The 17884-nt window shown below is 39.4% G+C and overlaps 1 protein-coding gene and 1 long non-coding RNA gene across 15 annotated transcripts in view; one reads left to right on the top strand and one right to left on the bottom strand.

The window, feature by feature from the left end:
• SCAI (suppressor of cancer cell invasion) overlaps positions 1-17884 on the bottom strand; it is a 110316-nt gene that overhangs the window by 31451 nt on the left and 60981 nt on the right. For all 14 annotated transcript variants that reach the window (XR_014081823.1, XR_014081821.1, XR_014081822.1 and 11 more), the window contains 3 exons: positions 5521-5616; positions 4905-4991; positions 2803-2901 (listed from right to left, as the gene is read on the bottom strand). Coding sequence is in view for 6 of the 14 variants with exons in the window: in XM_081588625.1 (XP_081444751.1) it covers positions 2803-2901; positions 4905-4991; positions 5521-5616 (282 nt within the window). In the remaining 8 variants the exon portion in view is untranslated. The remainder of the gene's footprint in view (positions 1-2802; positions 2902-4904; positions 4992-5520; positions 5617-17884) is intronic.
• On the top strand, positions 1032-9987 carry LOC145545045 (uncharacterized). The gene is made up of 4 exons (XR_014081831.1): positions 1032-1267; positions 2115-2212; positions 3290-3334; positions 9696-9987. It is a non-coding gene; the product is annotated as an uncharacterized LOC145545045 (long non-coding RNA).

Below are 17884 nucleotides of genomic sequence, written 5' to 3'. Positions count from 1 at the left end.
ACTGTAGCCTAACAGGCTCCTCCATCCATGGGATTTTCCAGGCAAGAGTACTGGAGTGGGGTGCCGTTGCCTTCTCCTTGGTTTTTATTTTAACCGTTCCTAATCTGTAGCCTGTAACTAAATTTGCTTTTCTGCCCCAGATTCTTCATGGGGCAGGGGGACGACACAGTTCTTGAGGCAGAAGCCTACTGTGTTCTCCCCTAGGTTGGCTGAGGATTTTAAGCCACCTTTCTATTTCCTAAAAACTCTGTCTCCATATCTTTTTTAATTCGGCTTCAGAGGGCAGAGAAAGTCAAGATTTTGGCAGCATCAATAGGAGAAACAAAACATGCTATTTGAGCCCACAGGACTGGATCTTGTTGAGAGAAGGCTTCCCAGAGAGAATAATGTTTATATTAAGACTATAAATAGGAAGACGAGAAGACAGTAGGCAGGAAAATATGAGGTCATCCACTCAATACACTTGAGAGGCGATCCTGTCAAGCCTGAAAACCTGAATGATGGCCCCCAGCCTTCTGCCTGCTGCAGAAGAAGAAGTCCTCCTGTGAAACTGACTGGGAAGGGTCCACATCAAGTCCTCCTCATAAGCATCAAGACTGAGAGGTGGCCAGGTCTTCAAGTTCAGATCCACATTTCACACTATCAAACAAAATGCCAGTACTGTCACCACTAGAGGGGCCATCAATATTCCGACAAAGTCCTTCTGGCATGCCGGAATTGCAGCTTTGTCCAACCTGCTAGGACCACTACTTGTACGATGCCGACTCTTGACACGTCTGCCTGAGAAATTGTTTTTCGAGGTGGCTGACTGCAATGTCTCCCTCTGTACGCTCAGAAACTTCACCTTCTCCGTATCTTAACTAACCAGGTTCAGTCTTCATCCTTCATAACCATTGGGGCTTACAGCTTGGACAAGTGATTATGTGCGAATGTCTCCTCCACTCAACAGGACAGGCCATGGAACTGAGACATTCTGAGAGCTGTTTGTGACTGGTGACAGGCAGTCACCTTGGTGATCGTTGGAACGTACCACTCTTCCTGGCTTTGACATATTCCTTCGGTACTGAGACAATGCAGGGAGAACCTGACCTCTGGAGGAGAGTGCGTCTTAAAGCAACTGTGAAAGTGTGGAATACTTTCTTACTTAGTTTTAATCTACCAGCTGTTGGTTTTAGCAGCTGTTACCAACTGCTACCCTGATGGCCCCCTAGCCCTGTGTGAACTAAGAAACAACCAATTTTACCAACTGAACAAACTCCTTCCTAAGGTACAGGGGAACAAAATCAAGATTTTATATACTGAAGTGTCCTTTGATTCTAAGTTAGTTTGATTCTAAGCCCAAGAGATTTCATCGTTCTGGTTCCAAATGGTTCTAGCTCTGTTCATCTGCCTGGCTCTAGGAGGCAGCACAGGGAAACAAGTCACATGGGCTGCTTTGCTCTTAGGACGAAAGTGATTTTATTAAATCAAACTGTTGGGTTTTAAGCCAAGGGACCTAAGACCAATTTCCCTTGTGTCAAATTAGAAAATGCATAAAAGTGAATTATACAAGGTATTTTACTGTTGCTTAAAATAGTTCTTTGCTTATATGTATTTTTCACTCAATAAGGTGTTACGTACCCCTTCTGTATTTTTGAGAGAGATAATTTATCTTACCAAGAATTCAGACAACTTATACAACATGAATGTGAAAAAAAAGGGAGTTGGAAGAAATATATCTGTAGTGAAAATACGTGAAGCAAGCCATAAGAAATTTGGAAAGAAAAGTAACTGATGCAACTTCATGAAGTAAGGCAAAGCCAAAAAGATTTTGGGGGAAAATGTAGAATTCAGTGTCTACATACCTTGTTTCAAGCAAATTTCTCCAGACAAGTCTGAACAAGATTTGCAAGGGAATGAAGGGGATTTACCAGAGTGGGGCTTTCCCCAAAATGTTGCCATTTAGCTGGAAAGCTTATGACAGCCAACCACAAAGCATTCTCTACAAAAATGTCAAAACTACATTTTATTCTTTTTCTAACAGAATATAATCTCTTCACTTAGATAATGAATGTGAGTTCTGTCACTGGGAGTAGGGAGAATATTCAGATTTTTCAACAATTCTTGAATCCTAGCAACAACGATTCTCCAGCAGATTCCTGATTTCTTCAACAACTCTATCCTCATCTGAATCTACCTGTACCCCAGATGTGTCTGAGACTCCCATGAAAAGGTAATCATCTAAAAAGAAAAAAGATACTTGTCCAGCTCCTTTTCATTTCCTTCTCCCACCCAAGCCAGACACATTATAAGTGGGGATGAATAACTTTAACATGATTTTTTTTTTCATAACAGTGAAGCTACATGACTGCAAAATGGTACTAGATTTATAAAAGAAAAATCAAACAGCATTATATACTTTTCTTTCGTCCCTACATGGCAGATTGCAGCAGGTTTTGAATGTATACAAACTAAGATGATATAGGCTACAGAACAAAGGTATCAGCTAAGCCTCATTTTGGAACTGTTTCTTTTCTATGAAACTTCATGTGACCCCAATCTCTCATAAAGAAATAACCCACCCTTCTTTGGGCTCTGACCCTACCCTGGTATTGTGACATCTGTTACAACATCCATGATATTTACTGCTTTTAGGTAACACACCTCCGTATGCTTAAGAAGGCCTCACATATAGCAGGCACTCAATAAAGCCCATTAAATGAATAAAAGTTATAAACAAATGTGTGCTTTTCTGCCTGATTTCCACACACTAAAAAGTTTCAGTGCTTTATCTTCCTCTTTCTAAAAACAGTAGGTGCATACCTGTCCTCTTTATTGACTTGAGAATAGTAAGATCTCTGTCTTATTGCAGAATAGAAGGAGAAAGCCTCATTCAGATAGCTGGTCTCAGATGTGCGTAGGCTATGAGAGAGAAAGAAAATCTTAAGTATGACAGTGTCTTAGACTCTTCACCATGATAAATATTGTTTTGTTACTCCTCTCTTCCTCTACTGAAGGGATGGGAATGACTACGCTAGATTTGAATCATCAAAGCAATAATCATATCACTCTTAAAATGTATGAAAAGAATAATAATTATTATTAAAAAAAAAAAACACCTCTCCTCTGCTCCCAAGCCTTTTTTGACAGCAGCTCTAAGTACACATTCTTCGAAGGGCCTCTCCAAACAGCATTCTACTCAGTTAAATCTTTCCTGGGATTAAAGGCCTGGGACCAGGCCTTTCATGACCTTCCCCCAAATCCATTTAGCCATTTATCCTTTGGCTCATTTCTTTTGTTTTTTTCTCAGACTGAGAAATGGACCTTGATCCATATTAATCTTCATAGGATGCTGGTAAGTTGGATTTTTTATTCAACATTTCTAGTTTTTTTTTTTTTTTTTTAATTGAAGTATAGTTGGTAGCTCAGCTGGTAAAGAATTTGCCTTCAATGCAGGAGACGCCAGTTCAATTCCTGGGTCGGGAAGATCCGCTGGAGAAGGCATAGGCTACCCAATCCAGTATTCTTGGGCTTCCTTGGTGGCTCAGACGGTAAAGAATCCACCTGTAATGTGGGAGACCTGGGTTCGATCCCTGGGTTGGGGAGATCCCCTAGAGGAGGGCATGGCAATCCACTCCAGTATTCTTGCCTGGAGAATCCCCATGGACAGAGGAGCCTGGCGGGCTATAGTCCAGTTCAGTTGCTCAGTTGTGTCCGACTCTTTGCGACCCCATGAATTGCAGCACGCCAGGCCTCTCTGTCCATTGGGGTGCAAAGAGTCAGACACAACTGAGCGACTAAGCACATCAGTCAGTTCAGTGCAGTCTCTCAGTCGTGTCCGACTCTTTGCCACCCCATGAATCGCAGTACGCCAGGCCTCCCTGCCTATCACCAACTCCCGGAGTCTACCCAAACCCATGTCTACCAAGTCGGTGATGCCATCCAGCCATCTCATCCTCTGTCATCCCCTTCTCCTCCTGCCCCCAATCCTTCCCAGCATTAGGGTCTTTTCCAATGAGTCAACTCTTCGCATGAGGTGGCCAATGTATTGGAGTTTCAGCTTCAACATCAGTCCTTCCAATGAACACCCAGGACTGATCTCCTTTAGGATGGACTGGTTGGATCTTCTTGCAGTCCAAGGGACTCTCAAGAGTCTTCTCCAACACCACAGTTCAAAAGCATCAATTCTTCGGCACTCAGCTTTCTTCATCGTCCATAGTTACACACAATAACATTGCTAGTTTTACAAGGGATTTCTTAAGAAAATATTCTACCAGGAAAAGTGATTTTAATGGTGGGCATCTGGGTGGCATGTCAAAAGACAGGAAGAGGAAGGAATTTTCTGGCCCACTAAACTACAAATGGTCCAAGCCTTTTTATGAAATGTCTGATACAACTTAATGATAATGCAATGTTTGGATCTTAAATGGAGCTCTCTTCTTTCATTGACTCATGGGTGGGACTATACAGATGTAGTCAAAAGTATCTTTATTGACTTCACGTACCCTTTTAGACATAATATACAAGGATTGGTTTTAAAGTATTCTCCTGAAAACCACTCATTCAAACAAACATACCAGTTATGTTATGTCTCCGTAAGGGATCAAGATTCAAGTAAAGCCATTAAGAACCATAAATTCATTTAGTATTTTCTTATCTAAAACCAAGGGTCATACTCCTTTAAGTTTACAAATGAATCTGACCGAATGAATTGTTTGGAAGGTGAGCCTTTGAAACAAATAATCTCACTTTGATTATGGAAGGTCACTTTAAAATGCTGTCTTAATCAAGATGATCTGAACTACTAGAATTTCAAGTGTAACTCATCTACTTTCCCTCCTACCAGATATGTACTGATGCATACTTCTGCATGCTGTGTTTAAATCAGGAGAATGCTTTATTTTTCCCATTTGCAGTTCACTTACTAATAATGGTAGTATAGCTGCCCAATCTTAGAAGCAATTTCCCCTATTTGCCACCGCTTCAAGCCATACCGATTATCCAAGACTTGTCTGTTTTACATAGAAGATAAGAAAACAGAAATGAGAGACTATAAATTTCAAAAACAACCAAATCTGTTAATTTCACAGGATAAAGTATCACCCAATTCATCATGAAATTTTGAGTACATAAACTGAAATGCATGAATTTTTCATGAGATTTCAACATAAGCACTCAAATTCAAAAACCATTTATAAAGTGTCTATTTAGAGTATGCTGAAATACAAAAATAAACTTCTCTGAGCTACGTTCATGGAAATTAGAAGCAACCCCTCCCCCAATAGCTTTGGCCAATAAACAATACCTATTTCAGAATGAAATCATCAATCTGCCTACCTACTTAATCTGAATCATTTCAGATATGATATTGTCTTTAAAAATCAGATACTATCACACTTGAAAAACTTAAATAAATAGGGAAAAAAATCAATTTATTTTCTTTTGGTCACAAAGATGAAATGAAATACACGAAGAGATAAAAAGCACTAAGGTAGTAAAGGTCAAAACTGTGACTAACATAAAACTTTAAAAATCCTTTACCGATGCTGCTGCTGGAATTTCCAGAGTTTGGTGTAAACATCAAAAGTTCTTCCAAAATAGGACTGCCACTGCTTCTGTCCATATTGTGGCAAATCTCTGTAATGACAAGTAAACATGTATTAATTTTAAAACTTGTATACTCCTTGGAAATTAAGTCTTGCGATGATACAAACTGGACAGATTTAAAGCATTTTGCATTCAGGCTTATTTATTTTTAAAAGTTACAATTTTTAGAGCAAAATCAGTTGTATTGCGGGGGTCCAGGACACATTCTTTCCTGTTTCTCTTTCCTGCCTCTGACAGTTCATTCTTCATCCCTCTGTAGATCTTCTCCCATGGGGTTTCCAGCTCTATCTCCCCTCTCCTTGGGTGATCTTATATACTGTTAACTTCCATGTCTGTCTTCGGCTAAGAACTTAGCACTTGGAAAAACACTGCTTTAGGGAGTAAATCTAGAAGTGGATATGCAGGTGGTATTGTTGTTCTCAACTGTTCCCACCCCTCCCAAAAGTGAAACTATCTATCCTCGTTCTTGGGCTTGGTTATAGAACTTGCTTTGGCCAATGAAATGTAAGTTACCTACAATATGTCTGAGAAGAAGATATAAGAGGTATTACATGGTTCAGCATTTTTACTTTTCTCTCTGAACAAAGACCAAGATAAGGCTGTTCCTCAGCCTGGAACACAGAGTCAAACACATTTAATGGGGTCTCAGAACTGCAGACAACTTGTAGCTAACATGAGAGTCAGAAATAAATCCCTAGTAAGGTACTAAAATTTTGGAGTTATTACAGCAGCCTTATTTAGGATAAGCTGCTAAAAAAGACACCAGAACCAGGACTGGGTTATTGCCCTAAGAAATATGTACGGGACACCGTCACTGGGACTGAACCATAAGAAACTGTTACTGAAAGCTAATATATAACACAGAGGAAAGACGCGTTTGCCTGCAATAACTTGGAAAGTAGGTAATGTGACTAATGAACTTGTGGATTTATACAAATAAACCAGGGAACAGTATGCTATTAGACACACTTCACAAAACACCAGAAAGATAAACTCACTAAAGAACTAGCTGCAAGCAGGGCTGAAAAGGAAAAGAGGAAATCCACAAATTCCAGAACTTTCAATACCAAAAAACACAATTTTTAATGTGTTAAGTATAAAAGAGCCAACTGAGAAATGATAGCTATAAATGCCACCTAAGACAGTCTCATCCCCAGGGGAAAATCTCATGAAAGCTTGTGAAAATATTTATAAAAGTGGCCCCAAGTACATTCTTTTAAAGGAACAAAATAGATGTGGAGAAAGAATCTAAGGATTTGGCTGTCTTGTAGAAGCCTGATAAACTCAAGGTATTTGTAACAGAGTCTACAAGAGAGACTCTCTCAAAATATTGTGGGATAAGCTATTGGTACATGGAGGCTAACCTAAATCAAACAGAGCCAATGAAATCTTGAGAGCATTTCGTATCATAAAGGAATAATAATCATTCACTGATTACAGCATGGTACACTTATCTCACTCATGCAACTGTGGACAGCTAGCAGTGGATGCTCTCCCTTGAATGTCTAGCCTGGCTGGTGACTAAGGTGCCGGGTCACGTGTTTCTCATCATAAAACAGGCTACCTCTGTTTACACGAGGGTGTTTGCAAGGATCCCAAGAGCAGCAAAACACAGGGTACCTCTGTTGTGCAATTTTCTTTTCAAGTCTCTGCATCATATTTGTACTGTCCCATCAGCCAAAGCAAATTCATGGCCCAGCCCAGTGTCAATGTGAGAGGGGGATGACTCATTGGCATAGACAAGGGGAAGGGAATGACTTTTATAAACAATCTGTCACAGAGACTTTATCTTTTTCTTTTTTTTTCAATTTTGAAAATAAGTCTCTTAGAAAACAAAAATACTATACAGTATATATAATAAGAAATAAATACTGTGTATAATATAGTAAATAATGAGTCAATTTATTCAACCAATCTCTTCCTGATGGACATTTACACTACTTCCAGCTTTTCCTTGTCATAAAAATGCTGCAATAAACATTATTCTACTAATAAACTTGAAGAGCTATATGATATGAATAATAGGCAAATTTCTGTAAGTGGAATGAGTGAAAGAAGATTTGCATTTCTGTACCAGATGTTAAGACAACAAGGGAAAAAGCAAAAGCTTTTTCTACCCAAACTTTTCAGATACTACATTACAAGAATGAGCTAGTAACTTCAGTTTTAGATTTATTTCCATTAACCTTAGGATAAGGAGAAATTCATTTCAGATTACAGAACTGGTTAACTATAGATACTACTGATAGTTTCTAAATTCATCCCAAGTTATCTTTCTTATATCTCCATGGACTTCTAGTGAGAGGTTGCATTAGGAAGAGCTAATAAGTTATTTTTAAACTGAAATTGCTGCTAGAATCTTTAAGATTCTTATCAAGTAGTTACTGCTAGGAAGACTGTATTTTATATAAAAGCTTTAGACAACATTAACTTCACGAAAACTGACAACCCTTGAGTGCTTCTGTAAAGATACTATGTAAAGTCTCCAGGCAAATTTTCAAGGAAGCATTTGCCTACAAGTTCTTTTGCATTTTCAAAACTGACAGATTTAATAAACCTCAGTAATACATCATATTAAGGGAGAAAACAGAATTAGAGCTCAGTATTTTATTTCACGACTACATAATTTCAGGTGTTTAGTGGAAAGGGTTTTAGGGGAAGGGACTACTTCTCCATGAAAGCTAAAAGCACAAAAAAGTGGTCTAAAAGATTAGAACAAGGTTCCAAACATGAGTTGTAATGTACAAGTATTTTCTGATTTATAGCTGTGAACAATGTTGACTAGATGCTATACTATTTTCATTGAAAGAATTTACAGCATCTACCACTCCAGTATGAAGTATCAGCTATAAAGACAGCAATTTCTTTTTCAAAATAGGGTTTAAGTTTTTAAAAAAAACCTCCTAAAGGACAAGTCCCATGATCACCCTTTTTCTAGTGAAACATACCATAGAAGTTAATATTCAAACAACTCTCATATGAGTCTAAATAAAATTAACTAATGTACTTAATAAAAGAGTTTTAGATAAATTCCTCTACTATTCAGAGCTTGATTCTAGTTTTAAACTCTGAATATATCATTTGGTCATTATTACTGTCACTAGAGATGGGAAATTAATGGTCCATGGAATTAAATTAAATGGGGCTGTGTGAATTAGTCCATAAGCTAAATGACCTTATATTTCACATTTTGCAAAGGCACCTATGTTATAAATTGGCCGGTAATATTCTTTTCACAGGTCTTGAGAGGAAATTGAAAGTACGACACTAATCTCACTCTCTTTTGAAATCCTCAACTCTATCAACAAAAAGTTGGGAGAACATGAGAAGAAACGTAGTGGAGATGATTAAACCTACTTCTGAGAGATGATTCAAACGTAAAGCTGAGATGTGAAATCATAGGAACCTTCTTACAAGTTTCTAAAAATCAACCATCTTTACTAAAGTGAACTAGCTAGGATCACTGATACCTGTGCATGTGTGTGTGCTAAGTCACTTCAGTCGTGTCCGACTCTTTGCAACCCCATGGACTGTAGCCCACCAGACTCCTCTGTCCATGGAATTCATCCACACTGATGCCTACTGACACCTAAAATCCAACAGCCACTTTCTAGTCCTCAGATCAATCCTCCCTAGAGGGTCACCTTCCTAGAGGTTCCCTAATGGCTCACCACTTCTTCAGCATCTTGTAATCCTTTCTTCTTTCTGTTCTAATGGTTTCTTTCATTAGCTTCTCTTTCTTTAGTCTGGTCCTAAAATGCATGGCTTCTTCAGCAAAATGTTAGTCACTTCAGTTGTGTTCAACTCTTTGCGGCCCCATGGACTGTAGCCCTCCAGACTCTTCTGTCCGTGGAATTCTCCAGGCAAGAGTACTGGAGTGGGTTGCCATTTCCTTCTCCAGGGGATCTTCCCAACCCAGAGATCGAACCTGGATCTCCCGCGTTGTAGGCAGATATGTGCAAACATATGTATATGCACAGACATAATAAAATGAGAAGCGGAGAGCCTAAACGGGTTGCCTGGGAACTCACTGCCAGTTAGCTGCTGAGCTGACTGAAATTCATAGCCTCTTTGAGTCTGTAATCTATACTTTCTCCTTTCTGCCATAGAGAAAAACAACCCAGATTTTGATTCTACATTAGTGAAGTCCTTCTCTGGGAGCTCACTCTTAGGATGCCATTGACAGCAACATTTTGACTTGTTTTGACAACAAGCTGTGTCCTAATAAGCAGGAGATTAGGGCTCACAGAGAGTCACCTGGGATGCAGCTGAGGCCAGAGCAAGAAAATGGCCATTTGCAAAGCAAAGAGAAGAGGCCTCAGAATGAAGCAACTCTGCCAACATGTTGATCTTGGACTTCTAGCCTCTAGAGCTGTGAGAGAATAAATTTCTGTTGTTTCAGCTACCTAGTATGTGGCATTTTGTTATGACAGACCTAGCAAACTAATATAATAAGTGATAAGGTAGCCTTCAAATCCCAAAATATGAGTGGGTGGGAACAAATTGCCAATAGCCAAAAGACCTGAAGGCTATCAGCATCTGTGCAGGAAGACAGACCGGAAACCACGGGGACAGAGGATGGACCATGAAGAAGAAACACCCCCAAAACAGCCAGCATGTATTTACCAGAAAGCACAGTGGACCATTTTGAGGACAGAAGCTAAAAGGGGGAGGAATTTTGCCTGGGCCAATAGCCACGTGTGGCTACTGAGTACTTGAAATGTGTCTAATTCGAACTTAAATGTGTGAAAGTATAAACTATTCAGTGTACTTCAAAAACTCGGTATAAAAAAAGAGAATGTAAAAGATCTCAATACTTTTTCTATATTGATTACATGTTGAAAGAAAATATTTTGGATATACTGGAAAAATTAAATATACTGTTAAAATTAATTTGAGCTTTTTTCTTTGTTTTACATTTTTAAAGTCTGGCTACTAGGAAAACTTTAAGTCACATTTGTGGCTCACTAAATTTCTGTCCGTCCATGGTCTTCTAGATCACAGGGTCACGACGTCTACCGCACCCTGGTGGCTGTCTGCCTCAACTGCAAGGGCAACTGTTTCTGGGTAGCAAACCATACAACATAAAAGCAGGAATTACAAGCTCGTACAGATAGTTTAGGGTATCACTTCTGAAATAACATGCACTTTACTATTAACTGCCCGTGGAAATTTGTCTCTAGGAAAGCATTGATATTTTGAAGAAGGAAGAGAAAGAGGAAGAAAATGAGAGGGAAGAGAGAGGACCGAGCACGAGAGGGGAGAAAGGGCACCAAGGGAAAAGCTGTTGACCCCTCACTAATCCTTTCCTACCCACACAGCGACCACGGCGCCTAAAGACGGGCTCTTGAAGGAAGCGCTGGCGACGGTTTCTTCTTTATTCTGAAATATTAAGGAGCATGTTCAATAAAAATTTCTGCCATCATTTTTATTTAAAACCAACACACTTCACTTTGGTGCACTTCTTTGCATACGTATGTTTGTTTGTTTGTTTATTGCTTCCAACATTTATTTTGGCTTTGGGCATTTGCTCCCCTGGGGACAAATACTTAGTGATTGTGGGCCTGTGCTGTTTCAAAAGTCAAGGATACTACTGGTAGACACAGCTGCATATCTCAAAAACATGTCTCAAGACGCTGCCTTATATAATCCCACCAAATATTCCATCCTGCTTCGACAGTCTTAGTCACCATGGTAACTAGAACCCTGCAAGCACTTAGGCTTTTGATCATTTTCTGACAGTCTTCAAAGCTATTTCTAACATCATTCTCACTTCATTACTACTGTAACTACATGCAAAAGCTATTATAAGAAAAACACCATTCATTTTATCCATTTCTCATTCTCTGGACTGTGTTTTCTTACACACTGAGTGGATACAAGAGATTATTTATTCTGTACATATTACAAGAAGGTACTTTCAGTCAGGAAAAATACTCCATTAAGATATTCATGGCTGGGAAAATGAAAAGGATCTGACAACTTGGATGAATAGTTTAATATGTATATGGCGGAAAGATACACCTTCAAGAGTAAAGAGAAAGCTTACTGTATCCCAATAAGACATTATATAGAAACTCGAGCCCTTCATGCACTGAAACTCACTTTTCACTCTGCTCATAAACAGTTAAAAAGCCCAAGGGAGCGAATACAAAGGGGTTGCTGCCGTGCTGTACGTTCTATCATACAAGCCCCATTAATATGTTCAGTTTGCAAAAAGTATAATACATGTACTTTTCTGCAAGTGTATTGTTACACTTCAATATACAAACTCAAGAAAGAAAAGAAAAAACACAAAGGAAAGTTAACCAAAAGACAAGCACTAACAGTGACAGGATGGTGGGCAATCAGAGGTGCCATGTTAAAAGCTGAGGTTATTTTGACTAGACTCCACTTCACCGCTTTTTCCCAAGTTCCAAAGCTGGTCCAGAACCACTACCAATATATTTCTTGTTCTCTATAAGCACTGTGATCCTGTTGCTATTCAGACCAACACAAATATGGGGGGCAGGGGCAAAAAAAGAACCCTTCTTTTAGTTATTCCCAAAGAATCTCTTCTATTTCAAAAGAAATGCACAAAAACTACATCAACACTTGAAAGCAGAAACATTTAATTTCCATAAATCAAAGAGCTTCTTTAGAGACTAGCGTGGGGAAGAATGCCACACATACCTCCAAGCCACCACCACAGGCAGCTAACACAGACCTACAGAGCTGATCAAGAGAGACCTCCCAATGGCTTCCAATCAAAGTCTAACACTGAACAAAACACTAGACTTTATACAAACACAGGAAATACACACACTCACACGCACCAGACACCGTAAGAAAATCAGTACCCTAGAAAAGAGACCAAAAACTGAGCAAAGAGTCCCCACTAAGAGTTACTATGACTTATAGAATGTAATTTTGACAGAATTTCTGATAAAACAAGATCATGTAAAACATACTATTTTCACAATTTGCTTTTTTAAGTTAACCATATAGTGTGGTCAACTTTTCACTTTTACCTCCACCACCATCTTTTTAATAGTTCTAGGGAATTCCCTGGTGGTCCAGTGGCTAAGACGCCAAACTCCCAACGTAGGGGGGCCCAGGTTCAATCTCTGGTCAGGGAACTAGATCCCACATGCAACTAAGGATCCCATGTGCTGCAACTAAGACCAGGTGCAGCCAAATAAATAAAGTAAAAAATAAATAAATAAAAAATAGTTCTACATTATTCTGTGTGTGTGAAATGAAAGTTCTTTCAAAATGAAAAGAGTATTAATCTTTCCGTAAACTACAGGCCTGCACTGCCACTAGCCACATCCCTCTCAAATAAAACCCCAGAAGCACAAAGAGAATATACCTATGTTACTCATCCAAGATATAGTTTTTGTAGAAATAATTAAGGCTTGTTTAAAATGAAGCGAACCCGTCACACAAAACACTGCAAATAAATCCCTGGTGAATTTGCTTACCCACTATTCTCAGTCAAAATGATACCATGAAATGATCACAGTAAGTCACAATAATAACATCCATTACCTTAACAGCTACAAAATTTTTTTCTTGTGATGAGAAGCTTTAAGATCAACCATTTTAACAACTTTCAAATATACAACACAGTATCACCAACTAAAAGCCAACTCATTGGAAACGACCTTGATGCTAGGAAAGACTGGAGGGGGCAGGAAGAGAAGGGGGCGGCAGAGGATGAGATAGTTGGATGGCATCACCGACTCAATGGACAGGAGTTTGAGCAAACTCCAGGAGATGGTGAAGGACAGGGAAGCCTGGTGTGTTGCAGTCCACAGGGTTGCAAAGAGTCAGACAACTTAGCAACTAAACAACAAAACCATTAACTATAGTCTCCATGCTGTACATTACATCCCTATGACATATTCATGTATAATGTAGCTGACAGTTTGTACTTTTCACCCTCCTGACCCAGTGCATACCTGCCCCCCTCTCCTGTCTCTGGCAATCACCAGTCTGTCCTCCGTATCCATGAGCTCAGTTGTTTCTTTTGCTTTTTGTTCTGATTTTTGCTGTTGTTGTTTTTAGATTCTACATAAAGTAAGATTGTATGGTATTTGTCTTTCTTTGTGTGACTTACTTCACTTAAGCATAATGCCCTCAAGGTTTATCCAGGTTATCATAAATTCCAGTATTTCCTTAATTTTTAATGCTTGAAGACTATTCACACATACATATATATTCTACAATTTCTTTATCCATTCATCTGTCAATGGATATATTATTTCCATATTTTGGCTATTATAAATGTTTCAATGAACACGGGGGTGTATATAATTTTTCAAGTTAGTGTTTTCATTTTCTTTGCATAAATGCTCAGAAGTAGAATTTCTGGATGCTGTGGTAGTTTTAATTTTTTAAGGAACCTCTACACTGTTTTCTATGGTGACTACATCAATTTACATTCCCACCAAGAGTGTACAAGGGCTCCCTTTCTCCACATTCTCACTAACATGTGTTATTTTTTGTCTTTTTGATAAGCCATTCTTTTTGTAAGCCGTTCTTACAGGTGTGAGGTGGTATCCCATGTGGTTTTGATTTGCATTTTCCTGATGATTAACAATGTTCAGAGCCTTTTCATGTAACTGTTGGCCATCTGTGTGTGTTTTTTTTTGAAAAAGAACCAGTCAGATCCTCTGACCATTTTCTAATCATATTGTTGGTTTTTTTGATATTGAGTTGTATGAAAAGATAAATCCCTGAATCCAATATACTTTTAAGTGCTCAGGTGTTGCAGGAAGGGGGACCCCTTCCAGGGCCCAAAAGGGGGCTCTCGTCTAACACTGGAAATGAACTGTCTGAGGAGACACACATGTTGAGAAAGCAAGAGACTCTTATTGGGAAAGGGCGCCCCGGCGGAGAGCAGTAGGGTAAGGGAACCCAGGAGGACTGCTCTGCCACGTGGCTTGCAGTCTTGGGTTTTATGGTGACAGGATTAACTTCTGGGTTGTCTTTGGCCAATCATTCTGACTCAGAGTCCCTCCTGGTGGCACACGGATTGCTCAGCCAAGATGGATGCCAGCGAGAAGGATTCTGGGAGGTGGTAGGACATGTGGCGTCCCCCTTTTGAGCTTTCCTGAACTCTTCGAGTTGGTGGTGGCTTATTAGGTCGTGTTCCTTACTGGGACTTCCTGTCATTAACTAACTCATGTAAATGGTTACCATGGTGCCAGGGTGGGCAGTTTCAGTGTGTTCTCCCCCTAACACAAGAACTAAACTGAAAAGGTCTCCGAAGCATTATGATAAATTTCTTTGACAGCGAATAAACAGCCCTAAACATTAGATCTCACACAATTTTTCCATGTATTAAGGTTTCCTCCTGTTTCCACAGACATACGTTCACTCTACAGTTAGTTTAAAAATAAATAAAACCTGTGTTATAGTTAAAATGGCACTTTACAAAAACCAAAATGAGGGAACTCCCTGGCAGTCGAGGGGTTAAGACTCAGTGCTATCAATGCCACAGGCCAGGGTTCAAGCCCTGATTAGGGAACTAAGATCCCAAAAGCCATAAGGTGCAGTAAAAACAAACAAACAAAAAATAAAAATGGTAACAGATTTGAGCTGGTAAAGTATATTTACACAACCAAAACATTGAAAAAGAAGGTGAAATAAAACAACTCATTTCTAGGCAACATATTTTTGGTATGTGGCCAAAGGATAAAGATGCAGCTGAAAGTGATTTATAAACTGTAAAGTGCTGTGTGGATATGTGTTCTGTCATTACTATATATATTACAGCAGCCACAGGGTGACTGAGTCCAGTAGAGTCTCCAGCAGGAGACCACTTGAACTTTATGATTCATTTATGATTCAGAATCAGATTAGGAAAATAATTCTCTTTAAGAAGAGAAATGCCACTGCTAAATTTAATATGCTTCTCAGACATACTAAAAACACAATTTCCTTTCACAAACATCAAAATTTCTAGTGTCTGTCTTATTTGCATATATAAGTAGAAAAGTTAGTAAACTTTGGATCAAATACACAATATCTAGCTTTTTTCAAAAGCAGTCTAGCAAAAACCACTGATCTGAAATGACAAGTTGAACGTGCTGAGTATATTATGGGAAAATTGGAGACATTTTCTAAAAATGCTGAGAAAAAGAATAGAGATGAAAATCAAAAGAGAGCAGAGGTTCTACAGGATTTAAATTGGAAATTTGATCTAAGCATTACAAGTATGAACAGGTAAGGAGAAACAAGGAACAAACAAAGAAAAAAAACGAATGAAATACAATCAACTGTAAAAATATGTTCTCTCACAAAGAAATGCCTATGATCTCATATCATATACAAAAGCTAACACAGAATGGTTCACATATCAAAGTGTAAGAGCTAAAACCACAAAACTATTAGAAGAAAATATTTCAGTGACCTCAGGTTAGGCAATGATTTCTTAGATGTGACACCAAAAGTACAAGTGATGAAAGAGAATGACAAGTTGGACTTTATTAAAATTAAAGCATTTGTGTTTCAAAGGACACCATTAAGAAATTGATGAGATAACCACAGAATGGGAAAACTTATATCTGCAAATCATTACACATCACAAGGGACTTGTATCCACAATATATAGAAAATGACTAAAAAGATAAATCTATTTGAAAAATGATCAAAGGATTAGAATAAACATTTTCTCCAAAGAAGACATAAAAATGGCTAATAAGCACATGACAAGATGCTCACATCGTTAATCGTTCAGTTCAGTTCAGTTCAGTCGCTCAGTCGTGTCCGACTCTTTGCAACCCCATGAACCGCAGCACACCAGGCCTCCCTGTCCATCACCAACTCCCGGAGTCCACCCAAACCCATGTCCATTGAGTCGGTGATGCCATCCAACCATCTCATCCTCTGTCATCCCCTTCTCCTCCTGCCCTCAATCTTTCCCAGCATCAGGGTCTTTTCCAATGAGTCAGCTCTTCGCATGAGGTGGCCAAACTATTGGAGTTTCAGCTTCAACATCAGTCCTTCCAATGAACACCCAGGACTGATCTCCTTTAGGATGGACTGGTTGGATCTCCTTGCAGTCCAAGGGACTCTCAAGAGCCTTCTCCAACACCACAGTTCAAAAGCATCAATTCTTCTGCTCTCAGCTTTCTTCACCGTCCAACTCTCACATCCATACATGACCACTGGAAAAACCATAGCCTTGACTAGACGTACCTTTGTTGGCAAAGTAATGTCTCTACTTTTAAATATGCTATCTAGGTTGGTCATAACCTTCCTTCCAAGGAGTAAGCGTCTTTTAATTTCATGGCTGCAATCACCATCACCAGTGATTTTGGAGCCAAAAATACAAAGTCTGCCACTGTTTCCACTGTTTCCCCATCTATTTCCCATGAAGTGATGGGACCAGATGCCATGATCTTAGTTTTCTGAACGTTGAGCTTTAAGCCAACTTTTTCACTCTCCTCTTTCACTTTCATCAAGAGGCTCTTTAGTTCTTCACTTTCTGCCATAAGGGTGGCGTCATCTGCATATCTGAGGTTATTGATATTTCTCCCGGCAATCTTGATTCCAGCTTGTGTTTCTTCCAGCCCAGCATTTCTCATGATGTACTCTGCATATAAGTTAAATAAGCAGGGTGACAATATACAGCCTTGACGCACTCCTTTTCCTAGTTGGAACCAGTCTGTTGTTCCATGTCCAGTTCTAACTGTTGCTTCCTGACCTGCATACAGGTTTCTCAAGAGACAGGTCAGATGGTCTGGTATTCCCTTCTCTTTCAGAATTTTCCACAGTTTATTGTGATCCACACAGTCAAAGGCTTTGGCATAGTCAATAAAGCAGAAATAGATGTTTTTCTGGAACTCTCTTGCTTTTTTGATGATCCAGCGGATGTTGGCAATTTGATCTCTGGTTCCTCTGCCTTTTCTAAAACCAGCTTGAACGTAAACCACAGTTCACGTACTGCTGAAGCCTGGCTTGGAGAATTTTGAGCATTAGGGACATGCAAAACAAAGCCATAAGGAGATACCATTTCACACACACTAGGATGCTGCTGCTGCTGCTGCTGCTAAGTCGCTTCAGTCGTGGCTGACTCTGTGTGACCCCACAGATGGCAGCCCACCAGGCTCCCCCGTCCCTGGGATTCTCCAGGCAAGAATACTGGAGTGGGTTGCCATTTCCTTCTCCAATGCATGGAAGTGAAAAGTTAAAGTGAAGTCGCTCAGTCGTGCCCAACTCTTAGCAACCCCATGAACTGCAGCCTACCAGGCTCCTCCATCCGTGGGATTTTCCAGGCAAGAGTACTGGAGTGCGGTGCCATTGTCTT

Source organism: Giraffa tippelskirchi, chromosome 4 (genome assembly GCF_054371585.1).
Source record: "Giraffa tippelskirchi isolate mGirTip1 chromosome 4, T2T-mGirTip1v1.2.pri, whole genome shotgun sequence".
NCBI classification, from domain to species: Eukaryota; Metazoa; Chordata; class Mammalia; order Artiodactyla; family Giraffidae; genus Giraffa; species Giraffa tippelskirchi.
Note: the sequence above shows the minus strand (reverse complement) of the source record. Positions and strands in the feature narration are given on the sequence as shown.